This window comes from Acromyrmex echinatior, chromosome 6, assembly GCF_024713525.1.
Source record: "Acromyrmex echinatior isolate Ae372 chromosome 6, ASM2471352v2, whole genome shotgun sequence".
Classification (NCBI taxonomy): domain Eukaryota; kingdom Metazoa; phylum Arthropoda; class Insecta; order Hymenoptera; family Formicidae; genus Acromyrmex; species Acromyrmex echinatior.
The window spans coordinates 1176327-1200409 of NC_141857.1; the positions used below are offsets into that span (position 1 = coordinate 1176327).

Genomic DNA, 24083 nt, shown 5'->3' on the forward strand with positions numbered 1-24083 from the left:
TTGCAATAGTAATAGTGTCTTAAATTAATTTATTACTAGTATGAATAACTGAAAAATTAAATAATGATTAAGAAGATGTTTACTACTCTTAGCTAAAGCTGTATTCGGCACAAATTGTTTCACGATATTAGGAAAATTTGCATTTATCTTTATATACAGAACATATATATAATATTTTATCAATCTTTATTGAAGAATGAATCATTAAAAAGAATTATGAAAATTGAGAATTATTGAAAATATCAAAAATATCTCACGCGATAATTCGTTTAAGAGAACCATGCAAGTAATATAGGATTGTGCCCGAGATGCCACAAAGCAAAACGCGAAATGTACAGCGATATCCGTTTGTCAAAATCATATAAAATACTTGAATAATTGTACTAACCGTTCAATATTTTTCAAACGCCTAAATAGGCTATAAATGCACCCGGCGAAAAGCTCGGGGGGGGGGGGAAGGGGGTCGCGAGGCGATGGCGAAGGGGGGGGGCGCAGCGCGGTGGTCGATCGTCATCCTTTTCGTTCGACGACTTCGCAGCAAGACGGACGTGTGGCGTGAGGCGCTCGCGCATTAATCTACGAAAATTAGAGATTCACGAACGCGAACTGATAATTAATTACATCAGGATGCTCAAATAGTAATATTGCTCAAAACTAAGGTGTGTACCAGAGTTATATCTCAATCTTTATTACTTTCTTTGACGATTTACGTTCAAATAAAGATTAATAATAAGATTAATAATATACATTCTTTAAGTAAAGATAAACGCAAACATTTTTTGAATTATGAAACAATTTGGACTAAATATAATAATGGATATAAATAGAAATATCATATATTACACATTTACAGATATATTAATTAGATATTTAAGGGCGCTATATTCATAGTCCGTTCTTATTTCAAGACTGTCTTAAGTAATGTCTTACGATGTTAATACGGATCTCTGATTCGTGACTTCTTAAAATTATACTTAAGAATATAAGCCCTGACTATGAATACCGGCCTAAAATATAGATGAGTTGTGTGCGTAACGAAATAAAACGTAAATCGTACAATACATACAATAAAGCATCGTATAATATTCATCGAAGAATATTAAAACGTAATAGATTATTGTGAATAGATTATTTTACTGATTTTGTAATAGGCGTTAACATTGGTATTTCGACAGTTAGACGGTTGGCGCGTGACCTTCGGTTGGGGATGGGACGAGGTGGCACGGAATGGCGCGTCATGTTTACGCCTAGTTATCGCGCAGTTATTATTCCCTTACCGAAGCTCGTACAAACAACGTAGCCGTGTCGCGACTTTTTTTCACATTACTTTTTGAAATCTTTTTCGCGAAGAATGTCTAATACAATACGAAACGTTGTATTATACTTTATGAATAATTATTCATACCAGTAATCGTATTATGTGAATATTCATAAAATACAACATTTCGTATTATACCTAGCACTTTTTGCGATTATTATATATTTCAAAAAGGAATGTGAAAAAGAGCAGCGACATGGCTACTTGTTTGTACGAATGGTATCACGAGTTATAGAAAAGCAACGTTGATACGAATACACTCATGCAAAAAAGTCGCAATTCCTGCTTTCAATACAATTAATACAGTTTAATAATTTAATTAATTTTTGTTTTTGTGCATCTTTTGTTAAAAAATTAACCGTAACTTTGGAACAATTAATAAAAGAAACATTTCTTCCTTTTATTAATCTATATAGCCTATTTTATAGATTCTAATCATATCTTACAGACATTATCTATGAATAAATAAAAGATTCAGCCCTTTTATCTGCTTTGACTTTTTCGCAATGATAACCGATTGCAATAATAGCATAGTAATATAGCTATTTATTACATTTTTCAGATTATCTTCCCTCTCACGAGTACACCTTGACGTGGTGAGGGGGCTCAATACCCAGAGGATATTTTACACGAAAAGAATGATTTTTCTCAAATATCTAAAAGTTTTCGGATATGTCTGAATGTATATATCTAGATAAATTTTTAGATATTGAGTAAAATCATTCTCTTCGTGTAAAAATCCAACGGGGAAGCTAACGTCGCCGATTTACTTGAAAATGAACGAACCGTAGCCGGTTCGTCGCGTCGCGCGTTTCGCGAGTGCCGTTCTAATTATTGGACTCAAGTTATAGTCCGTGCGCGATTACAGTGTATTCGCGAGTGTTTTACGCGAGTGTCCTGTGCATATTCTGAGAGGAGGTGGAGGTCTGGGAGAGACATCGGGCACTGATGGAGCAACCTGGCGGTAAATATTATTTTTTATTTGTGTAATATTAATCTTTTTTCGCTAGTTTTTAAATCATTTTATTTGACAATAATTTAAAAATGATTATTTTTAAATCATTGTTAAATAAAATGATTTAAATAATTGTATATTCTATAAAATAATTATATAAAGTAATTCTATAAAATAATTATACATTCTCTAAGGTAATTATATATTCTCTAAAATAATTATTGTATATATATTTTTTAAAGAAGATCTTAGCGAAACTAAATTTGTATAAAATTTTTAAGTAATTTTTAAGTAACTCTCTTTTTACATAATTTAGATTTTAGATAAAAGGAGAGTTATTAAAAATTTAGAGAGATAAAGTACTATATTTTTTCTAAAATAATTATATATATCCTCTAAAGAAAATTTTAGCAAAAATAAATTTGCATAAAATTTAAATATTTTAAAATTTTAAACAAATTTATTTTTATTAAGAGAGATCTTTAAAAAGAATATATTATATATAATTATTTTAGAATTATATATTTTAGAATTATTTTAGAATTATATACTTTATAAAAAAATATATAATTATTTTAGATAATATATAATTGTTTTATATCTAATTAAATAATGGGTTCAAAATTCAATGCTTACAAAAATTATATTTTCAAAATTGTATGATTTTTCAGCAAACTGCATGCGTTCATATAGCAATTATTTTTTAAAGTTATGATTATTAGTTATTTTTTTACTCAGTTTTAATTTGGATTTTAATTTATTTGTTATAGATGTAATTTTTAAGTAATTCTCCTTTTACATAATTTAGATAAAAGGAGAGTTATTTAAAATTTAGAGGGAGAGAAATAAAATAATTATATATTTTTTCTAAAATAATTATATATACTTTTTAAAGATCTTAGCAAAAATAAATGTGTATAAAATTTAAGTAATACTTTAAAATTTTATACAAATTTATTTTTACTAAGAAAATAATTGCTATATGAAGGCAGTTTGTTGAAAAATAATCATACAATTATGAAAATATAATTTTTGTAAGCATTGAATTTTGAACCCATTATTTAATTATAGATATAAGATAATTATGTAATAAGATTATTATCTAAAATAATTATACATTTTTTTATAAAATATATAATTCTAAAATAATTATATATATTCTCTAAAGATTTTAGCAAAAATAGATTTGTATAAAATTTAAATAATACTTTAAAATTTTTATTTTTGATAATACATGATTGTTTTATATCTAATTAAATAATGGGTTCAAAATTCAATGCTTATAAAAATTATATTTTCGTAATTGTTTGATTATTTTTCATGAATTATTTTTCATAAATTGTATGATTATTGTGCATAAACGCATGCGCATGCGCACACTGCATGCGTACATATAGCAATTATTTTTTAAATTAATTATTATAAGTTATTTTTTTACTCAACTTTTACTTTTAATTTGGATTTTAATTTATTTGTTGCAAAAGTAATTTTTAAGTAATTCTCCTTTTACATAATTTAGATAAAAGGAGAGTTACTTAAAATTTAGAGAGAGAGAGAGAGAGAGAGAGAGAGAGAGAGAGAGAGAGAGAGAGAGAAAGAGAGATAAAATAATTATATATTTTTTCTAAAATAAGTATATACATATATTATTTCAAGATTAAATTTGATAGTGCTTATTCTTTCTCTTCCTTTTTAATTTAGTTATTTATATAGGTCTAAGTTATAAATACTATTAAAAGTGTATAATATATAAAAAAATTTACATTAATTAAGAATACATTAATTAAGAGGATACGTTATTAACAATATTGCATCAAACAATATCGATAACGTTCTGGAGTTAAAAGCGTCGATGGAGAAAAATTTCTTAGATATCTGCTGACAAGCAAAAATCAGTCTTGGTATCGACTAAAGCCGATTATTTGCAAATTGTGGTCTAAAAAGACGAGTAATAGGAAAAAAGAAGAAAAGATAGAGAGAAAAGAAAGCAGAAGCGGAAAAAAGGATGTGAGCCGAGGAAGGAAGAGAAAAAAATAATCGCTGCCTCAGGACTCTCGCGATGTAGTTGGAATAATTTCAACGTTTGCATGGATGAGGGTGCTCTACCGTTGCGCCGACGTGTTCAACTCCTTCCTTTTCCAGCCTCTTTCTCGTCCTAGGATCCTTTTTCCGCGGTGTGAATTCGGCATACCACATAGCGGCTGCGACTGTCGTCCCTTAGCGCGCTAGTGAGCAAGTTAAGTCTGAATAATGAATCCGTACGATGGGTGAGGGCGACGCGCCTCGTAGATCTTCTACGAGATGTTCTTGCAAGTTGCTTGGTCGTTACCTGAATACTAGTAAACTTTCTTCTATCGCGGAAAGGGGATTCAAATGAACATCCAGCGTGGAACATATGTGTTCCAAGAAAAAAATAGAGGGTGAGAAAGAAAGATTAAATGTGAGTGCAGAAAAACGTGCAGAAAGAATATTTTATAACTAGTAGAAATTTAATTTATCTCCATGTTGGAGATGTCCTTATGTTTAACGCGACAATCTGACAACCACATACTTTTACTATAGAAAGAATTATGGGAAGTGTTAAATCGAGGAAAAAAATTATTAAATCTTTTAATATCCATATTTTTTCAATGATACTAATTAAATATTCGCTTATAGTAAATAAATATTTATTCAGATATTATTTGAAGAATGAAATCAAATTAATGATTCTTGTATCAAATAAATATATGTTTGTAATTAATAAATATTTATTACTGTTCAAACAGTATTTATTAAAATTTAATTCCAATTTAACTTTTTCGGTGTAATTAGTTGCGTCCAGATTTGAAAGTTTCTGTTATCTTTAGACATTAAATTGTAATAATTCGATATGATTTTAAAATAATATACAGTTGAGTTTATTAAATTTCTTAGCATTACATTTATATATTAGGTGTTGGAATTAATTCGTAGCGTTTTTTAATGAAAGAATGTTATTTATTTCACATGAGCATTAAAAAATACATTAATGAAAGTACTTCCCATCACTTGTAAAACGCTACGAATTAATTCCAACACCTAATATAATATTATATTTCTACACATAAATTATCTGTTAAAAATATTAAATGTTTAAGTGCATTAAATAAATTAAAGAGAAATAACATCATACTAACAAAATTTTTATTATTAAGGTAGAATTTTCCTTCAACGAAACTTTTAATACATAGTTACTTTTACAACGGACGGTATTTTACTGCTTGAATGATTTAAGAGATATCTGAAGTAACAAGAGAGAAACAAATTTATAAAACTGATGTAGATTATGCACCCCTCTAATTTAGATTACGAGGTGGGTAATGTCATTGAAACAACGCAACCGTGCAAGATAATACGATTAATTATAATGAGATTGAATAATGGATATGAATAGCGAGAGTGAAGTAACCCGTACATTTGGCAACCACAAATCCTTTGAGGCTGATCCCTGGATGTTCCTGCAAGTTGGTCGTTACCTACACGGTGGTTTACCTTCTACGGCATATGGAACGGCTTATTTAGACGTTAGTGGATTCTTAGTCATAACTCATGGAATAATAAACCCGTAACGTCATAAAATAACGTATGTGATATAAATAATCGTAGTATAACTGCGTGACTTAACGAACAACTGCGCGACGTTGCTGCACTACGAATAGAAAATCCTTGCGATTTAGTTTCGCTAAGTCGCCAATCTTTTGTCATAATACATATTCGCTGAAACTGTCACACAACGGACAGAATTAATCAAAAGTACTTGATTAAATATGTCTCTACCATTCTCTCCAAAAGATTTCTCTGTGAAATTAATACTGTATGTTGCGAATTAGAGAGTTTCGCGATATGCACGAGTAAATATACGAGGGAAAAACAGGCGGTTTGTAATTAACGTTAGTCGATATCGTGAATATCTTTTCTTTTTTTTTAACGCGGCACATTTCGCCAGAGGAATTACGCGCGATGAAAGAATTGCGAAAAATGAAACTCCGTTACGAATAATTATAGAACAGCGTATATTTTTGGTTGCAAACACGCCGGTCGGTTCTTCCGTTGTCTCTCTCGGCTGCTCGTGAATAAGCCTCTCTCGTGACGGCGCCCATGTAATTTTGCGTGCATGTAAAATCCAGGGAAAATACCGGGAAAGCGGCCCGGTAATTAAACTACTGTACCGTGTTTGCACAAAACGCACGCCACAAAGAATATACGACAGCCATAATGGTATCGTATAAGCTGCGTGACGCGCGACTCTTTTCATCAGTCGATATATTTCCTCCGCAATAGCGGCTGAGCTGTAGGATATCTAAAAAAATACGATGTAATAACGAGAAATTATTCGGCTTTATCACGCTAAAAAACTTGTTTCATGAATAATCTTTTTTTCCCCAGTTACGTTTTATTGCACCTCAACATACCAATTTCTATAAAGTTGATTGTATTCCATACATTTATTTTTTTTTACTCATTTTTTATGATTATAAATATTTTTATTCATTTATAAAATTGATACAATAAAAAGATAGATATTATAAAGAGAATATCGAAGTTATTTTTGAAAATTTGATAACATCGTTCTCCAAACAGAGTCAAAATATTTTTCCAAAATAAATGATTGGAATACTTAACTTTCTAAAGATGTCTTGTTGTTAAAACATTATTTTGCTCTAAAATATTTTGTAAATGAAGAAAATCGATACTCACAGTGATATACATATATCGATATTTAATTTTTTTAGCAGTTAGAAGAATATATTTCAATGTTTAATGCAATTTCGGTATTTAAGAATAACTAATCTGTGTAAATCTCGAATTTACTCAGAATTTATTTCGAAGTTAATTTTAAAGTAAACATTGTAAATATGCAACCTTTGTCTCTAGAAGGTTAAGAATTTAAACGAATCAAATTATCTTCGATTTAACGGTTCACCATTCATTTTAGAAACACGATCGATATCTTGAATAAGTTGCAAGTAGAACGAAGCAGTCAAATAAACCAATGAGAAAATGTAATCTGAATGCAACGCAGCTTTTTTTTGTAGTTGTCAATTCTACATCGGCCTGTAAGATCGTAACGTATCTCACGAACTGCTTTATCCGATAGAGATGATGCGATGTACTGAATTCGTGATTGGCAATAAGTGGTCCGTGAACTCTGCGTAGGTTTGTTTTTTCCAAAATAGGTACACTGCAGCTTGTTGAAAAATACGGTTTATTATTACCGCAAAAGCAAATGCAGCAGCCACAAAAAGCGATATATTTTTCGCGGGAATTCAACAAAGTTTTCTGCGTGATTACACGAACATGCGGATCGCTATTAAAATGTTTTGAAGAGGATAAAACAAGCTTTCTGTGGCGTTGTCCCAAAACATATTTTTTTCTTGTTCACACATCGATTTTTTCACGCATGGATTTTGTGAATAATTTGTAAAATCTATGTACTACATAATATTATCCTAAAAAATATATATAAGATATTAATTATATTGAATATATTTAATATATATTAAATATTATATAAAGAACATGTACATTGTTCACAGAAATTAATTTTTTTTTCGCAAATTTTTTTCCTTCGAATATTCCGCTCATAAAAATATCCAGGCGTTGAGAATGAAATTGGCATCCAAAAAAAAAAAAAATCTAGGTGCCTCTGCACGATTATCCGACCATCTATTTCAATATTACTGTCCGACGTAGCATTCGCAAATAAAGCGGGCGAGAATGCTAGTGGAAGAGGTCTGAAATACGACCGTCTTTAGAGAACGGAAATGTTCAGTGTACTCGCGACTGCGGGTCTCTGTGTGAAATGGCTTTCTAGCGGCCACCAACGTAAAAGCCAGTCAGCCCAGCTTTGGAGAACAACTGCAGCTGCCGCGAAAAAGCAAATGCAGCTGCAGTGCGCAGCTCTTCCTACTTTCAACATATCATAGCTATTTCTTCTCTCTCTTCCTCTTCCTTTATCGCTTTTCACATTTAGCAAACATTTCCCTAATCAAACTCAACTTATTTACAAACCGCTTATTAATATTGCAAATAAACAAGTACCTAATCGCAAATAAAACATTTAATTGTACTAGTTTACGCAAAAAAATATTTTGCTGCTCCAGCTAGAATTATAGCTGTTTTTTTATATCTGATAGAAAATTATGTATTATACTCATAGAATTTATAGCACAAATCTAAATTCTATCTCTGTTATTTATATGATTAAATAAAATACACATATCCAATATCGCAGTACTTGCAGTAATTTATCTATTTTAGCTATTTTTTGTATTGTTTAGATAATTTTCGCTATAACTGCAAGATCATTTTTGGATGCTGAAAATATAATGTCGCAAGTAAAATTTTAGCACAGAATTAAATCTGTGAATAATAGCACAAATTTTAGTCAGATTTTCAAAACAATGGAAGTTTAATGTGCCAAAAATTATTTTTTTTGCAATGTTTGATTTTTTTTGTAAAAATAATTAATGCTTATCATAAATTTCTAATTATTATCTTAGAATCTTTATATTATATAAAACGACTATAAAAAGATATTGAAATAAAAAGAATGTATTTTATAAGAAATGAACTATATTACTGTAACATTTAACTATATTACTGACTTTTAATTAGCATTTTAAGATAATGTTAATTTTTTTTTTAAATATTGCAAAAAAGCCATTTCTGCCATATTAAAACTCAATTATTTTGGAAATCTAATATGTGAAATTTGGTTTATTTTTAGCATCTAAAAGTCTATAAGAAATACTTTATCTGATTCAAAGTAATTTTTTATTATAAATTGATGTTATCTATCTATTAATCTAATCTCGCGATAAACTTCTGTAATAAATTATGAATTAATAAAACAATACTCTTTACGCACTATTTAACTCAAGAATCGATTTAACTTGAAAAAAAAATGTAAATTGTTATAAAACTCTTTAATATGGATATAATTTAACATCATTTCTTTCTTTATAATAACTATTCTTTACCGGCCTTTAAATATGCAATTCCATTGAAAATCCATAATAAAAACATGTTATATTAATTAAAATCTTTATTTTTCAAAAATACTATCATTATAAATCTCATACATGCTTATTCCGTTCAATATTTGTTATTATTTATTTTTTTCACAAAATTGTGATTAAATTCGTATCCATACTGTCTCAGATAGATACTAATAAATTGAAGAACAATCAATAAGATATAATAATATTAATAATAGTAATTTTATTATAATTGAGATGTAAAAATAACCCATCGTTAAAAAAAATCAGATGACTGCTTCTAGATTAAGAATATATAGATATAAACTATCATAGTTTAACAAAAGTTTGTTAGTTTCGACAAATGACTGACGAAGCGCGAATCCAAAAGAATTACAACGTGACACGTTTAACAGAATCCTGCTTGACATCGTAGAGTAAGTAATTCGAGACATACAATGGCAGTATTCTCCGTACGTGGGTGTATTCTTATTGCTCAGAGGGATGATTCAGGCAGGGATAAACGCGGTGGAAGAACGCGAGAGACGGTTGTTGACATAGTTGACGAAACGAGACGCGAGGTGCATTATCAAGCATCGAGATACGCGTTCGTGCCCTTTCCGTATACGCAGCTTCGTTCGAGCACGCACAAATGGGCTTTTACCCTTAGCAAAGTGCAAAGCGAATGCATATTGACTCGCGACGTTTCTGCAGACCGGATTTAGTATGAGGTGCTTGCGTGTACGCTACAGAATTGAGCACCGCATCGGAAACGAATTTCTCTTACTTGTCGCTGTGTTGTTAAGATGCATATATGCGTTAATTGTCGCTGCAAATTCCCTTGGGTGTTTAAGCGAATCTCAGGGAGGGAACGATAATCAACTGTTAAGTGCAGATAGTCAATAAGTCTCCTATAATTTTGTTTGCATATAATTGTTGTATTTGAATTTCAGATCTAGTTGAAAGATGTTTGATCGCAAAAAGAACAAAGTTGCTAAATAATAGTAATAATATGATAACGTAATCATTGTAATACATATTTAATTTCTAATTAAGTTCTCTTTGAACCTTGGATAGGTATTTTTAAAAAGAATTTTTTTTTAATTTCGCAGATTTTACTTTTTGATATTTTTTCAAAAGCTATGAATAAATCTTATTTCTTTACGAAGTAATTTTTAGGAAAATTTTAAAATTCTTTTTCGGCAGTATTTAACTTAAAATAATTGAAATTTTTTGCTGTTTAGAAAAGTTTTTAGAAAATGTATTAGGAAGTCATAGGAAGAATTAAGGAAGTGTGACCTTCTTAATGCAAAATTATTGAATCAAGATTAATTGATTTTTGTTTGAGAAACGAAAAGTGGAAATATGTGATTCGTTTGAAAACAGCGATAAGGATTCTTCGGTAAAGTGGAAAATGATTTATATGCATGCAAGGTTAACGTGGCGTAAAGAGAGTTCCGTGCTTGTTATGCAAGCTGAGCTACGTTAAGAGCGGGTTTTATTAAAAATACCCAAGCTAAAGATAGCAAAGGGGTTGAAAATTTTTCTTTTTTCCCTTTCTTTTCTCCGGTTGCTCTTTCATTTCTGTCCGGAAACGCGCTAATCCGAACCGGTGATGATGGTAAATGAAAGAAGAAACACTCGACGAGACTTTGAAATCAACATAAAGATATACAATCGACATAATGCAAAAAATACAGAAAACAGAATAACTCATTTCATTTATAACGACATCGATTATTTATTATTGTTGACAATATAAATATTATATATCGTTTTTATGCTGCATACATTAATTCGAAAATAAATTTCTTCAATTCTGCGATAGTCAAATAGAATTTTAATAATAATAGATTAAACGTTAAAAATTAAAGTAAAATTAATTGATATACTTTAAATTTTAATACAGCTATTTTTTAATAAAAATAAAAGTGAATAAAATAAAAACAAAAATGAATTAATAGAAATTAAGATATTTCCAATTAAATTACTGCCTATAGATAGTTTTTAAATTAAGCTGAGATTGTTTCAATCAACCCGTACATTTCACCCCTTCTTTTCTTATACTTTTCATTCATTTATTCGAAAATTGTATCATGTGTCCACTTTTTCTTCGCGCTACATCGTGCTCTGACATCGGTGCTATTACGAAGCGTCTCAGTGCCGGCGGGAAAGTGAGCCGCCAAAGAACCACGCGACAGCTCTTCACTCGGCTTGCTTGGGGTTTTTAATTTGTCGTGCAATAGCCTAGTGTACAGCACCGGCTCGTGAAACTCGAGTTTTTTGCAGAACGTAGAGTCGTGAAAAAAGCAGACATGCGCTGCAGATACGCGAAAGAAATCTCAAAATGAGCACTATACCGCGCGTGTGTCGCGTACGAAAGAAAATCATTGCTTCTTTCGAGTGCCTGCTTAAAGGATATTCTCAGTCTATTTTCCTCGTACGGTATTCATTTCCTCATGTATGTAATTAAACATCACGTGTATACGGCATTTTTGTATAGCGTTTTTGTATAATGAGTTTGAGTGCAATTAAGTGCAACATTGATAAAATGAAATAAATAATAAAATGCATGTTTTGTACGCATTACCGAAAGGATATATTTCTGGATGCTTGTTGGAGATAGGAAACTTATATAACTAGCCGTAGGGACGTTTCCTTGCGTGTGGTTTGGAAGTCTGATATTGTCGGACAGTCGAGCACTTACTTGTACGGAAGAAGCACCGCCGTGAAGTTGATGGCAATGGAGATTCGCGGGCCAGAAGTGATCAGGTACCGGCAGCGGATGTTTGGTGGATACAGTCCAGGATATCCGGGACTGGCTAAAACGCATCCGTCGTGGCAATCCGTATCTTCGTACACCGAGTCGCATTCTGCAAACAAAAAGAAAGGTACATCAGTAACTTGAAACTCTTGTTTGCTTTCTTTCTCTACCAATTCTACGCACAATATATGTATGTATACATATATCCTCTTCAATAATTCAAGAAAATACATGAAAGAGATTTCATCATGTTTTCCTCCAATTATCGAAAACATCATTAAATAAAAACATCAGAAAATAAATGTATTTCATAAAATCAATTTTTAATATTAGTTAGAGGTATTTTAAAATTAATTCTCTTATATATTAAAATACAGAGTGTATATAAATATTTTGCTTATGCTGCTGGTAAAATGTTTTCTGCAAGCTCATTAAGGTGCAGGTAATCGTTATCAATTAAAGCGACGGTCCACCTCAATTTCCGGCTGTCCGACGGATGAACTTCGTCGAGCGCGAACGATTTGTCAAAAGAGCGAAAATAATTGATACGTCTGGCGGCTTCGTAAAAAATTCGAAAAGTGGAAAATGGGCGGACGCGTCAACGACAACACGCACAGGCCAATTAGAACGAGCTAACGAGATATCTCGTATCTGGCTCGCATGATTTTCAATTAATATTTTTGTGACTCATCTCGAAATATTGCCAACTATACTGAAATATTGCCCATATATTATAGATTATTATTCACTATATAACAATACCAAATGCAATATCAATTTAGTTACAGCCCACGAGTTTGCAGTATGTAAATAACTTGCATTTCCATTTCGGTGATAATTACTACATATGCGACATAATATAAATTAAATTAATGCTTAACAAATACAGTAACGCTAAGTAACAGAAGAATTGATAATTTGAAATGTAAATTTAATAATGCGAATCCTTAAAAGTATCAAACACATGAGTTTAATCGAATTTACTTTTAGAGATATTTTTAGTAAATCAAATATATCTCATATAAACATTAATAATAATAAATTAAACGCAACCTCGACATTTAATATATTGACGATTTATACAATTCGTCATAAGTTGTGATACCCATCATTAGTTAATATTCACATTATGCGAAAATATTGAAGTTCAAAGCTTTTCGAATAGGCAAATCAATGCGTCCATGACGATTGTTGTAATATTCAAACGATGATTGACAAACCGTTACGCGTCCAATTATTCTACTTTCATAACGTATGCAAACACGTGATTTCCATAAACGCTTAATAGACTCGTATTCATTACTGTCAGCTGCACGTGAATACGAAAAAGGTATTAATATCACTTTAATATCACAGCGACACATGAGGTTAGTTTAATGGTACAATTTTTTTATATTGTATTTCCACTGTTAAACAAAAGACCACAAAGGGTTTTGACGTGTTGTTGCGTACAACGATTTCTATTTGCATCTCTGCGCCATCTGCATGTTAAGGTATAGTTTCGCCGTCATTTCTCTTTCAACAAAAAAAGAGAAGAAATGACGAGCAGCTTGATTTTCTACCGACCTCTTCTTTGCTTAGCTTTATAGTTCCGGCGTATGCAATTGTCATAATGGGCGGATCCATTAGATGTGGTACGCGTCCACCTTCGGGCACACGGTTTTTTTCAATTTATATAATGCCCTTTGCATCTCTATAGCTTCGATCCTCCTGTGCAAACCATTTCTACCGTAAAACGGTCCCGCCTTTTTCGCTTTTTTACCTTAAAACATGGAATTTTCTTCGTCCTTCATTTCTTCGTATCCTCGAGGAGTTCCTCGAGTTCGTCTGAAATGTGCCATTTTTTTGCACCATCGCAATTGAACCGCTTACGATCGATTAAACAGGCCGTCGATGAAAAAGCGCAACGACGCTGCACAAGTCGCTAATTATTTGATAACAAGCGCAAGAAAGTTAGTACTAATTTCTTAGGTACGATGTGATCAATTGGATGATAATTGAACGATATAGTTAATGGGCATCAATTGTTTGGCTTTTAAAAAACTCTCGAGTTCGTTAATTGTACGTGTAATTGAAAGAGTATCGAGTTTTATTAACCAAGCGTTAGTTTGCTCGGAAAGTTGCCTCGTTAGCGCGGACACAGCTCAAACAGATACACCGGTAACTGCACTAATGACATCAAAGGAAAAGTTTCACGACATTCACTCTACTGCATGATATAAATATAACTACGATAACCCGTAGGTATTATTCGTTGACCTCATCTTTCTCATCTTTCGTATAACAGCGAATATTAACAAAAGAAGATGTTTCACACAATTTAACAGGCAGAAAAAGTAAAGTTTAATGTAAAGTTAAAAAATAGCACTTAAAAAATAGCACTATTCATTCAATAAATATTAATTAATAGTAACATAATTGTTAATTGTAATTTTGCACTCAATAATATAATTGTAATATAACACATGCGACATATCACGTTATATTGTTAGTTATAATTTCCCATTTAACAATCTAACTGTTACATATCACATGTGGTTATATTACAATTATATTCTTGAGTGGGAAATTGTAACTAATAGCGAATTCGATTGAGTGCACTGAATGTGCACTGGTGTACATTAAAGCCGTCGTACACAAATTGACATAAAAATGTGTGTTTAATATAAAAACAGATTATACCATGAAATCCTTAATACATTTTATTGTGCTGAATTAGTCACTATGATTACATTGAATCATGACGATATAAGCGAGAAATGACACGTTGAAGTTTCTTGCATGCTATTTATAAATAAAGAGAGAGAATTTTTTTTTTATTTAAAACAAAATAATGAAATCGCTTTAAAACACTTGTAAAAATAAAAAAAAGCCCTTATCTTTCCTAACAATCAGTAAATAGTCGTAAAGACACATAAAGTGAAAAAAGGTACTACATGAGCATTAAGTAAACGCTAGTAAATGAACTTTACGTGTCTTTTATAACTATTTACTGACTGTCAGGAGGCAAAGGGGGAAGCTTTTTCCGTTTTTTTTTACAAGTGTAAAGCAAGTGTTTTAGAGCGATCTCATTAAGTTTGTTCTTTTCTGCACTCACTGAACTGGTGCACACGGTGCAATAATTTGAAGCGAAACAAATGTGTATTTGTTACGCTTCGACTTATTGCACCGTGTGCACCAGTTTAGAGAATGCAGGAATAAAGAATAAACTCATTATTTTATTTGTCAAATGTTCTCTCTCTCTCTCTCTCTCTATTTATACAAATGGCACGCAAAAAATTCTATTTCTCGCTTATGACAATTCGATATGGCTGCAACGATTAGCTTTAAGTAAAGTTTGTTTAAAGTTAGTAATATTAAGTAAAGTTTGTAATATAAATTTTATAATTTTAAAATATTTATATTTTACTTATACACAGATTAAATCAGTGTACAACGGCTTTAATGCACATTGCGCAATAGTGTGTCCAAATTCGCTATAACAATATCCGTAGAATACAGAGTTTGGAAATTTGAACCAAAGCCCTTCAAAATATAAATGTATGTATGTATGTGCGCTACACTTTAATTGGTACCACTATTTTGAAGGGCGTAAGAATTTAGAATATGTACCAATCAAAAGATGTCTACGAGTTATCCAGATTATCTGTAGATTATAGACACTATAATAATTAACAGTTATATTAGTGTTTACTGATAGTACGTTATTTTGTAACAAGAATCCCTAACAATGTAAGAAAAATACATAACTATATACTTTTGCACGATTACACGTCAATGTGAATGTCGTCAGCTGATTTTTCGTAAAGCAGGCACAGTTGTCGTGCATCTGCTGAGAAAATCACTTCCCGTTTGCGCAATGAAATGCTTTAATACAGTGATAAAAAGGAGGAGAGAGAAAGTGAAGACTCTATGTAAATGCTTACAGAAGACGCGCGAGGACTTTCCTTCGCGACGGTAAAGAACCCAAGGCGGAAATGCTGCGAGGAAAAGAAAAGGAAGGAGCAGAGGATGTTCCCTTCTCCCGCACAGTACCCGCGCGAGTTTCCGCGAGTCGACAAAATTTTTCCACGGGAGACTTTCCTCTTTTTTTCCTTTGCTCTATTCATTCGTTAGAGAAACTTGCGGCACGATGAAACGGTGGACTTTCGCCTCGCAACCTGAAACATCGCGCTTTGCGTTTCAGGCGGAAAAGCTATGAAAATTGCGTAGGCGTTAAAGAAGAAAAGAAATAAAAAAGAGGAAACAACCGAGCAAATAGTTGCAATAAGAACAATTAACTTTTTAACGTCGGTTTTCAAACAAACGTGAGATTTTCTTCACGCCGAATATAGATTTTAATTTTCTATAATTCTCGATTTTATAATATTCTGACTAAAGTTTAATTACGTGAAAGTTAATATATGCATTTTGATGAATTTTCACCTAATTAATTAACTGCAGTTATACATCATAATTCAGAGCGAGCGATTTTTATCGCGCGGCAGTCGTTGACCGTTTGATGATATGTTTTGGTTTTTAAATGGACAGTGACGTAGGAGATCATGAGAGAGAGCATGCTGTGAAATAGCGCGTGAATATACCACGTTATTTCGATGCAAATGTTTGCCGACATATTTTACTTGCCCGAATGGATGTTTACGAATTGGAAAATTAAAAGGTACTTGTCTATGTGTATATATACATTATTGAAATAATACGTACAAAGAGCACATATTGTTAACCTAATTATGAATTCATGAAAAACATATTTGCGAAATGTAAAAAACGTTATAGCAAACTTATCAAAATATATTCCAACTAAATAGAATTATTTATTTAAAAGTATATTTCTCTTTATTTCTCATTCTCTCCATTTTTTCTGTATTAATTTTTTTCATAAAAAGGAAAAACTTTTTGACATTGTTAATAATTAACTTTAATAATCGTTTTTTAAATAAAAATCAGACAGAATCTGCTGAAATTTCAGTAGTAAAGGTACGTAAAGAAATGTGCCGAGATTTGCGCCGGAATTTCAGTGGTATAATCTATCTTAACTGCGCCAGCTAAGAGCACTTCTCCCGTAAGTGCAGTTCACGTGACCGTGCAATTGTACAAAGAGAAAAAGGAGAAGTAGAGTATAGCGCAGGCTTGTAAATTAGCCGGATTTCTTACTGATCGCTTCAACAATCAAATAATATAAACATTAACTTTCAATCTATTCCATTTCTTTATCGGATTTATTCTTTATTTTACATGCCTATATCAGTCTTTCTATATTTTACTTTAATAACACTGATCGATAATAATTTTGTTAAATGTATAATTTTTATTGACCCTTATATATATTTTTATTCTGATTTTGAAAATGAGTTAAAATTTATTTTGTTAAAAACTCCAATTTTTGTAATCGACATCTCTTTTTAAAAACATGTTGTTAACAACAGCTCGTTACATAAAAGTTTTTTTCTTAATTAAAATGGTTTATTTTTTATTTTTTATTTTTGTAGATTTTAATAAATAGAAAATAATGTTAAATACAGTTAGCTATTCCCCATAAATCAGTTCATTTATGTCTAAATATAAGAGATAAATAGAGGAATTCTTTAATGCATGTTATTCAAACATCGTGCTTTGCTTATTTTGGCAAACAGCTTTGAAATTAGCACAAAAAATACTGTAAAACACTATTAGATCAATTTAACATAAGAAAAGTGAAATTTTATCAATCAGTGAATTATCAAAAAGTATGAATTAAAAATTTTTAAGTGCATGTTACTTAAAATCCTGTCTTCTTTATAAATTGACGAACAGATTTGTAATACACAACGCAAAAAATATATAAGAAACATTCTATCAAAAATTAATTTAACATAAGAAAAATGAAATTTTGTTAATTGATATAACAACTGATAAATAAATGCACAATCAATTCAGAATAAAAGCAGATCGTGAATCAAATTCGATTACATTAAAGGCAGAGTTAAAGTATCTATATGTAAATGTTGTTTCTTCTTTCGCGATTTATGCTTAGGCATCTAAAAGACACATCGGCGCATTCTAAAAATAATATTCTCTTTGGACAGCGGCCTTTCTTCGTTGTACAATAGCTCTTCCTCTTCGTATAAATCACCCAGGAAGACGTCGGCCAGTTCTTCTGAACGGGAGATAAATTCGAAAACGGGAGGGCAGACTCTCTTTTCCCTCGTCCGGTGAGCGAGCGCAGGGGTTGCTTAAATGCACATGCGGGGGAACCGAAAGAGAAAGAGGGACAGAAAGAAAGGGAAAGGATAAAAAAAAGAGAACTGGAGTCAGGTCGAGCAGTAAGACTGCAGATCGTCTTTCCATCCACGATTGATCTGTTTGTCAATTGGGCGGTGCCTCGTTACCTTTCTCTCTCCCTCTTTATTTCTATCTTCTATCAGCGCGTTGCTTTCGTTCTCTCTCGCAAGGACACCCTTTCACTATGCTCTTCATCCTACCCTACGTTCGCTTCTCGCACGTTTCCCAATAGGACGTGGACCGACGTCAAAAAAGACCTCTCTCTCATCCGGATAGCAGAGTGACAGTCACGTCTCCCGGTCGTACGTTCTGTGCATATGGATTGCCAGGCGCGACCTCCTCTCAAGGATAATCGAGAATCGTTGTCATCTCGTTACAGCTCGCTGTATAGAGGAAAGATCTTATCGAAGTCGCTTTCATCCTCGCGCGCGGATTTATCTACATTCTTCTCTCGAAGCTATCCTTTTGCCATCCTTGACACACAGTTTTTCAACCACCGCATGACGACGAAAGAAAAACTGCTGACTGCCTGTTATATTGTTTTCTTAACATAGCTTTTCATTATACTCCTTTGTCGTATTGTTCAAAAGTGCGATGTTACACTGAGAGAAAAAATAATTGCAATTGCCACAATTTAGTTATTTTTTAATTATAATTTATAATTATTTTCAGTGCCAACTCTATATATCTTTCATATAGGATCATAAATATAATAATTATTACTAACGTTATAATACTAATAACTATAAAAATTGAGCTGTTCATTATTTTACCATGCAATTATACATAGACACAAATATCAAATACTTTTCTGTCAATGTGAATGACTCTTCGCAACACGAGATGTTCTTCGTAATATTGCTAATCAAATTACGCAACTCTGGACGTGTTAAAAAAAACTAATTATAAGTGAAAATTAAACCGATAAAAATAAATTAAATAAAAGAAAGTATATTTTTAATTGAAGAATTTAATAATATTTATATGAAAGTGAATACATTTTTTTTTCAGTTCTATAAGCCGATTCAGTCGAACTTGAAATGTAATCATAAACTGAAGTTGGAAATAACATCACACAATTATATTGATCGTCGATTTAATAATGATGAACAATGTAAAAACCGACTAATAAGAATCTTAAAGCATTACTAAGCACTTATTGCAAAAAATATCATCTCAACTAATATTTGAATTTGCAACTTCTGACTTTCCAGGAGTTTTTTCTTAAGTTATTGCGACAAATGTATATGTGCATATACACATATATCTCCACATTTCCACACAGTAGTCAAATTGATAAAACACGTCCTGGAAAGTTAGAAGTTCTAGATAAAGATATTATTTGTAATAAAATTCTTTGCGTGTTTTAAGATGCCTATTGCAATCATTATTAAATTGACGATCATTGTAATTTATGATGTTATTTCCTTCAATATGATTATGTCTCAATTCTTATAAACGGAATCGACATGCAGTAAACTGAAAAATATATTTGTTTTGTATACAAATATTATTAAGCATTAAGACGCGCTTCAATTAAAAATAATTTTCTTTCTTTTATTTAATAAAAAAAATTATAAAAAAATACGCTATAAGAATATTTTTGTTTATATACTGTAAGACCATTTTCTTCAAATTTAAAACTACTAAAAACATTATTAAAAATTAAAAGTACCCGTATCTTATGTACGTGCATAATATAAATATTATCAAATTCAATTTAATAATTGCAAAGAAAGTGCTTTTGTTTTTAAATAAAAGTGTAATAAGAAATGAAATGATGAAAACCGTTCTTTTTATTTTTGCAGGTTTGGCGTACCAGTTGTTCGCGAATGCGATGTATGTTTCTCGAGGTGACGGTAAGTCAAAGAACTCCGGTACGTCATTACACAATATTACTAGACGCAAAAGTCCAAAGGCACATATATACGAAACTTTTCTCATAAGAGCGTCGTGCAATTTTTTTAAAAGGGCTTTTCAATTTTCTCGCTATGTCGTTTCCAACTTCCACAGCACAGCTATTAAAGCGATATAAGATCGCTATACTGATCAAATAATAGTCACCAATTGATCGTAAATAAAAAACAGTTTGCGGGATGGATATTTATAACTGAGCATATTAGAGAAGAAATTTTGAATACAAACAAGTTAATAATTTAATTCATAAACTGTTTACTTCGTTGCTTTTGCTAACATAATATTCTTATTTTAACTATCTTAACCTTCAATTACATATCTCTTTTAGAATCTTAATTTACGTGTCTGGATTCAAGTCATTCACGGCGTTTTTGATTAGCTCTGTAATTATCATAAATCTCAATAAAAAATATTTTTTTTTTTTAATGAAATACTAGAATGTATAGAATCGAGATAACAAAAACATAAAAAACTTTTGATAATAATTGAAAAATTATGCTAAAAAATATTAAAGAACAATTTATAAAAAGAGTGCATCAGTTTTCTTCAAAAAATCATATCTTTATGATAAAAAAAGACAGATAAAAATAAACAATGTTTTGAAAAGAGAAAAACGTGAACTTTAAGAAAAAAAAACCTTATATTGATTCATTCCAAAAAATATAATTTTTGCATGACTGAAGTGGGGGCATTTTTATAGGGGAGACCAGGGCTGGTTATCATACGGGGTTAATTGTCAAAATGTTTATAATTCAAACAGGACATGGCAGAAAAATCTTTTTTTTTTTGACTGTGAATAGCTGATATAATATCAATATTTGTTGTGTGAATTAGTAGTTTGCACCGCAAGCATTGTATATATTTATAGCGATTTTTGAGAAAATGAAGTTGATGAGTAAATTTTTCTTATTATTTATTTTGTTGTCTAACAAGTTTTTGACATTATTAATCATGATATGCCTGTATTCATAAAAAATGACATATCTTAGAAAATCTTTGCTACAATTAATTAATCATTATTCTGATTAAGTTTATGAATACAATCTCTTTTATTAAAAATGGCTATGTGAGGTAGATTGACCAAAATGAAATGAGATTAGATGACAATTAATTTTAATATCTTTAGAGGACACATTTTTTAGGTAATATATTACAATATATTACAAATATATTACAATATATTTCATATAGATATATATGTTTTTTTATTTTTCATATAGAAAATAATTCTATTTTATTTGTATACTATAATTACTAAAATATTCTATTTTATTTGCATACTATAATTACTATTATTTCTCAAAATATAGAACTGATATTAAAATAAAAATTGTATTTTTTAAATGTGTTGTCTATAACAAATATGCTACTGTTAATCCTAGAACGTAGAGAATTAACCTAGACAGAGATTAATTGTTACATTTTCGCAGCTTCATTTAAAATTAAATAACTTATTCATATGATATGATGAATTCATGAGTAATATTTTTTTTAATATCTAAAAAAGATGTAGATATATTGTAACGTATATATATATATATATATATATATATATATATATTTCAAAATCAGGCATCCACTTTTTTTTAAAAATCAATAATCAAAAACTGTGACAATCGGCCCCGGTTTCCTCTACATGTTCGGAAAAGTAATATCGAAGGTATGTCGAGTATTATATTTTTCTTAAAAAAAAATTCAATGTAAATATTTTATAAAATATTAAATATTTATATATTGTATAATGATTTCGACATTATTTATTCACGTATTATTTATTCACGTATTATTTATTCACGTTTTATAATTCTAGAAAAATAGAGCGATCATTTCACTAAGACGCCTCTCACACAGAAATGCTTTTTCTCACAAAAACTTTTTTTGAATAAATCGAATATGTTTTAATTATAAGAAGACATGTACTTAAATACACTTAAGCCTATTCTAGAATCTACATTTGTTTCCTATTTCTTGCTTTCTATTATTTTTTACATCTTGTCTTTTTGCTTTTTATCTGGGTTTTTTTTATGTCGCCCGAAATAAAAGTTAACGAACTTCGAAAGAAACAAAAAATAAGTAGCAAGAAATACAATTGTCGATAAAACGCTTGCGAAGGGAGAAAAAACAAGAGGCAAAAAGCAAGAAACAGGAAACAAAGAGCACATTGTAGAATAGGCTTAATAAACAGACACTTATTAAAAACAAATTTCTATTTTTGGTAAAAATCTGTCGAATTTACATTTGATGAGTCCAAGTCAAACTTTTATTGTATCAATTAGCAAAAAAAAAAAAAAATAACAACGAAACAATTACATAGTGATCGACAGAGAAAGAAGTTTCAAGTTTTTTCCCTCACTTCAATTCTGCAATATTAACTATACAAAAATAATGGCAGACTAAAATTTTCACCCGAGTCCAAATGACCCACTCATGTAATTGAGGGTTAAAAGAATTTTAAATGAAATTCATGATTATTCTCAAAGACAATTCAGACTAGAATTGTACAGAGAAGCATCGATTACAATAAAGATTAGAAAACCGTCGCCTTTAAAGATAGAGATTGCACAATCGTGCCCGAGAAAGATCGATATTCGAGATTCAGCCCGTTAACGCTTTCGATTACTAACACTTTCGATAGCTAAATGGCTTGGGAGAGCCAAATGCGGTTCGTCGTTCCCTCCTTCGCTTAAAGCGCGTACCGGTTCGCACTTAAGCTCGTATAATTTTCGCACTAACTAGAGGGAGAAATTACCTCTTCGCGTTGCTCATGCAAATAAATTCGCACGTTCTGGCCACTCCTTTTCCTGCAGCGTTCATTCACTATTCACGATTTCCATCTCTGCCGATCCTAAAATTGTCATCGTGGACGAGAACGTCCGAAAACTACGCCGTTCCAACGTTTCATCTGGTTCTAATTCTAATTTTCGCATCGCGAAAGAAGAATACGTAATGTATACAAAACTGACGTTACAAACTAGTTATCCTTCTTTCTTCATTTTTCGCCTTTTTCGTCGCGCTTCTGATTTTTCGTTGTGAATTTTAGAGAAGACACACACTGGAGGCTTGACGAACGTTCACCAACGTATGCTTTAATCGAGTAGGGAACCAAGGTTAACGCGTAACTCAATTTTACATGCAAAACGTGCATCGATAATTTGCGAACATGCTGCAAGGTTTACGCTTTAGAAAGTTAGTTAAATAGTTTGTTTCCACGCGGCTTTTGGAAAGATTCGAATAAAATTGCTCCTCTAATTCACGAGGGGATATGTACCCGCTTCTGTTAGATTCGAAAAAATATTGCGGGAAAAGTTTTATTTACTCTGAGAATCTCGGAAAATGCTTCGCTTTTCGTTCCCACGTGGAAAAAGGCAACGCGTGCGGGTAGTTGCGTGCTCATAATGGTATCAGAAAACTCTACTTTTGTCAGTTCGCGTAAATTTGTCACGAGGGTGTTAAGAAGAACGCTATCTACGTAGATTGCCTGTGCAGTTGAACATTCCGCGTGATAAACCACACCACAGGGGTGTAATTTACAGGAAGATGAAGTTACCGTCATGGGGGAGCCGATAGTGAACTAGGTTGTTGGCGTGTAGTTTGAGCAATAGTCTATGATAGGAGCGGTCCGAAACAGGACGTGCAACGAGAGCAACCAGGCGACCAAGTTTACGTAGCACCATAATCTCACTTGTTCAACAGATCACCGCTTTCGTGATTGCCTCGTGACTTTAAGCACGTTATCGGTTTCGCGATAACATGAGATCCAAAACAATTTCATTGACATCAAAACATGTAAAACAAAATACTCAAGATGTTAATTTTTTTTCTCCAGCTATTAACTTTTGTGCGCAGAAGAACGGTTTTGCTGAAGTA

At 31.3% G+C, this 24083-nt stretch overlaps 1 protein-coding gene and 1 long non-coding RNA gene across 16 annotated transcripts in view; one reads left to right on the forward strand and one right to left on the reverse strand.

Annotated features, from left to right (window-relative positions):
* The window catches only part of LOC105143170 (uncharacterized), a 440192-nt gene that overhangs the window by 72477 nt on the left and 343632 nt on the right, over nucleotides 1-24083 (reverse strand). For all 15 annotated transcript variants that reach the window (XM_087407269.1, XM_087407271.1, XM_087407270.1 and 12 more), the window contains one exon: nucleotides 11982-12147. In XM_087407269.1, coding sequence (XP_087263395.1) covers nucleotides 11982-12147 — 166 coding nt within the window. The remainder of the gene's footprint in view (nucleotides 1-11981; nucleotides 12148-24083) is intronic.
* Nucleotides 522-21735, forward strand: LOC147909260 (uncharacterized). Its single transcript, XR_015545473.1, has 3 exons — nucleotides 522-659; nucleotides 1881-2282; nucleotides 20108-21735. It is a non-coding gene; the product is annotated as an uncharacterized LOC147909260 (long non-coding RNA).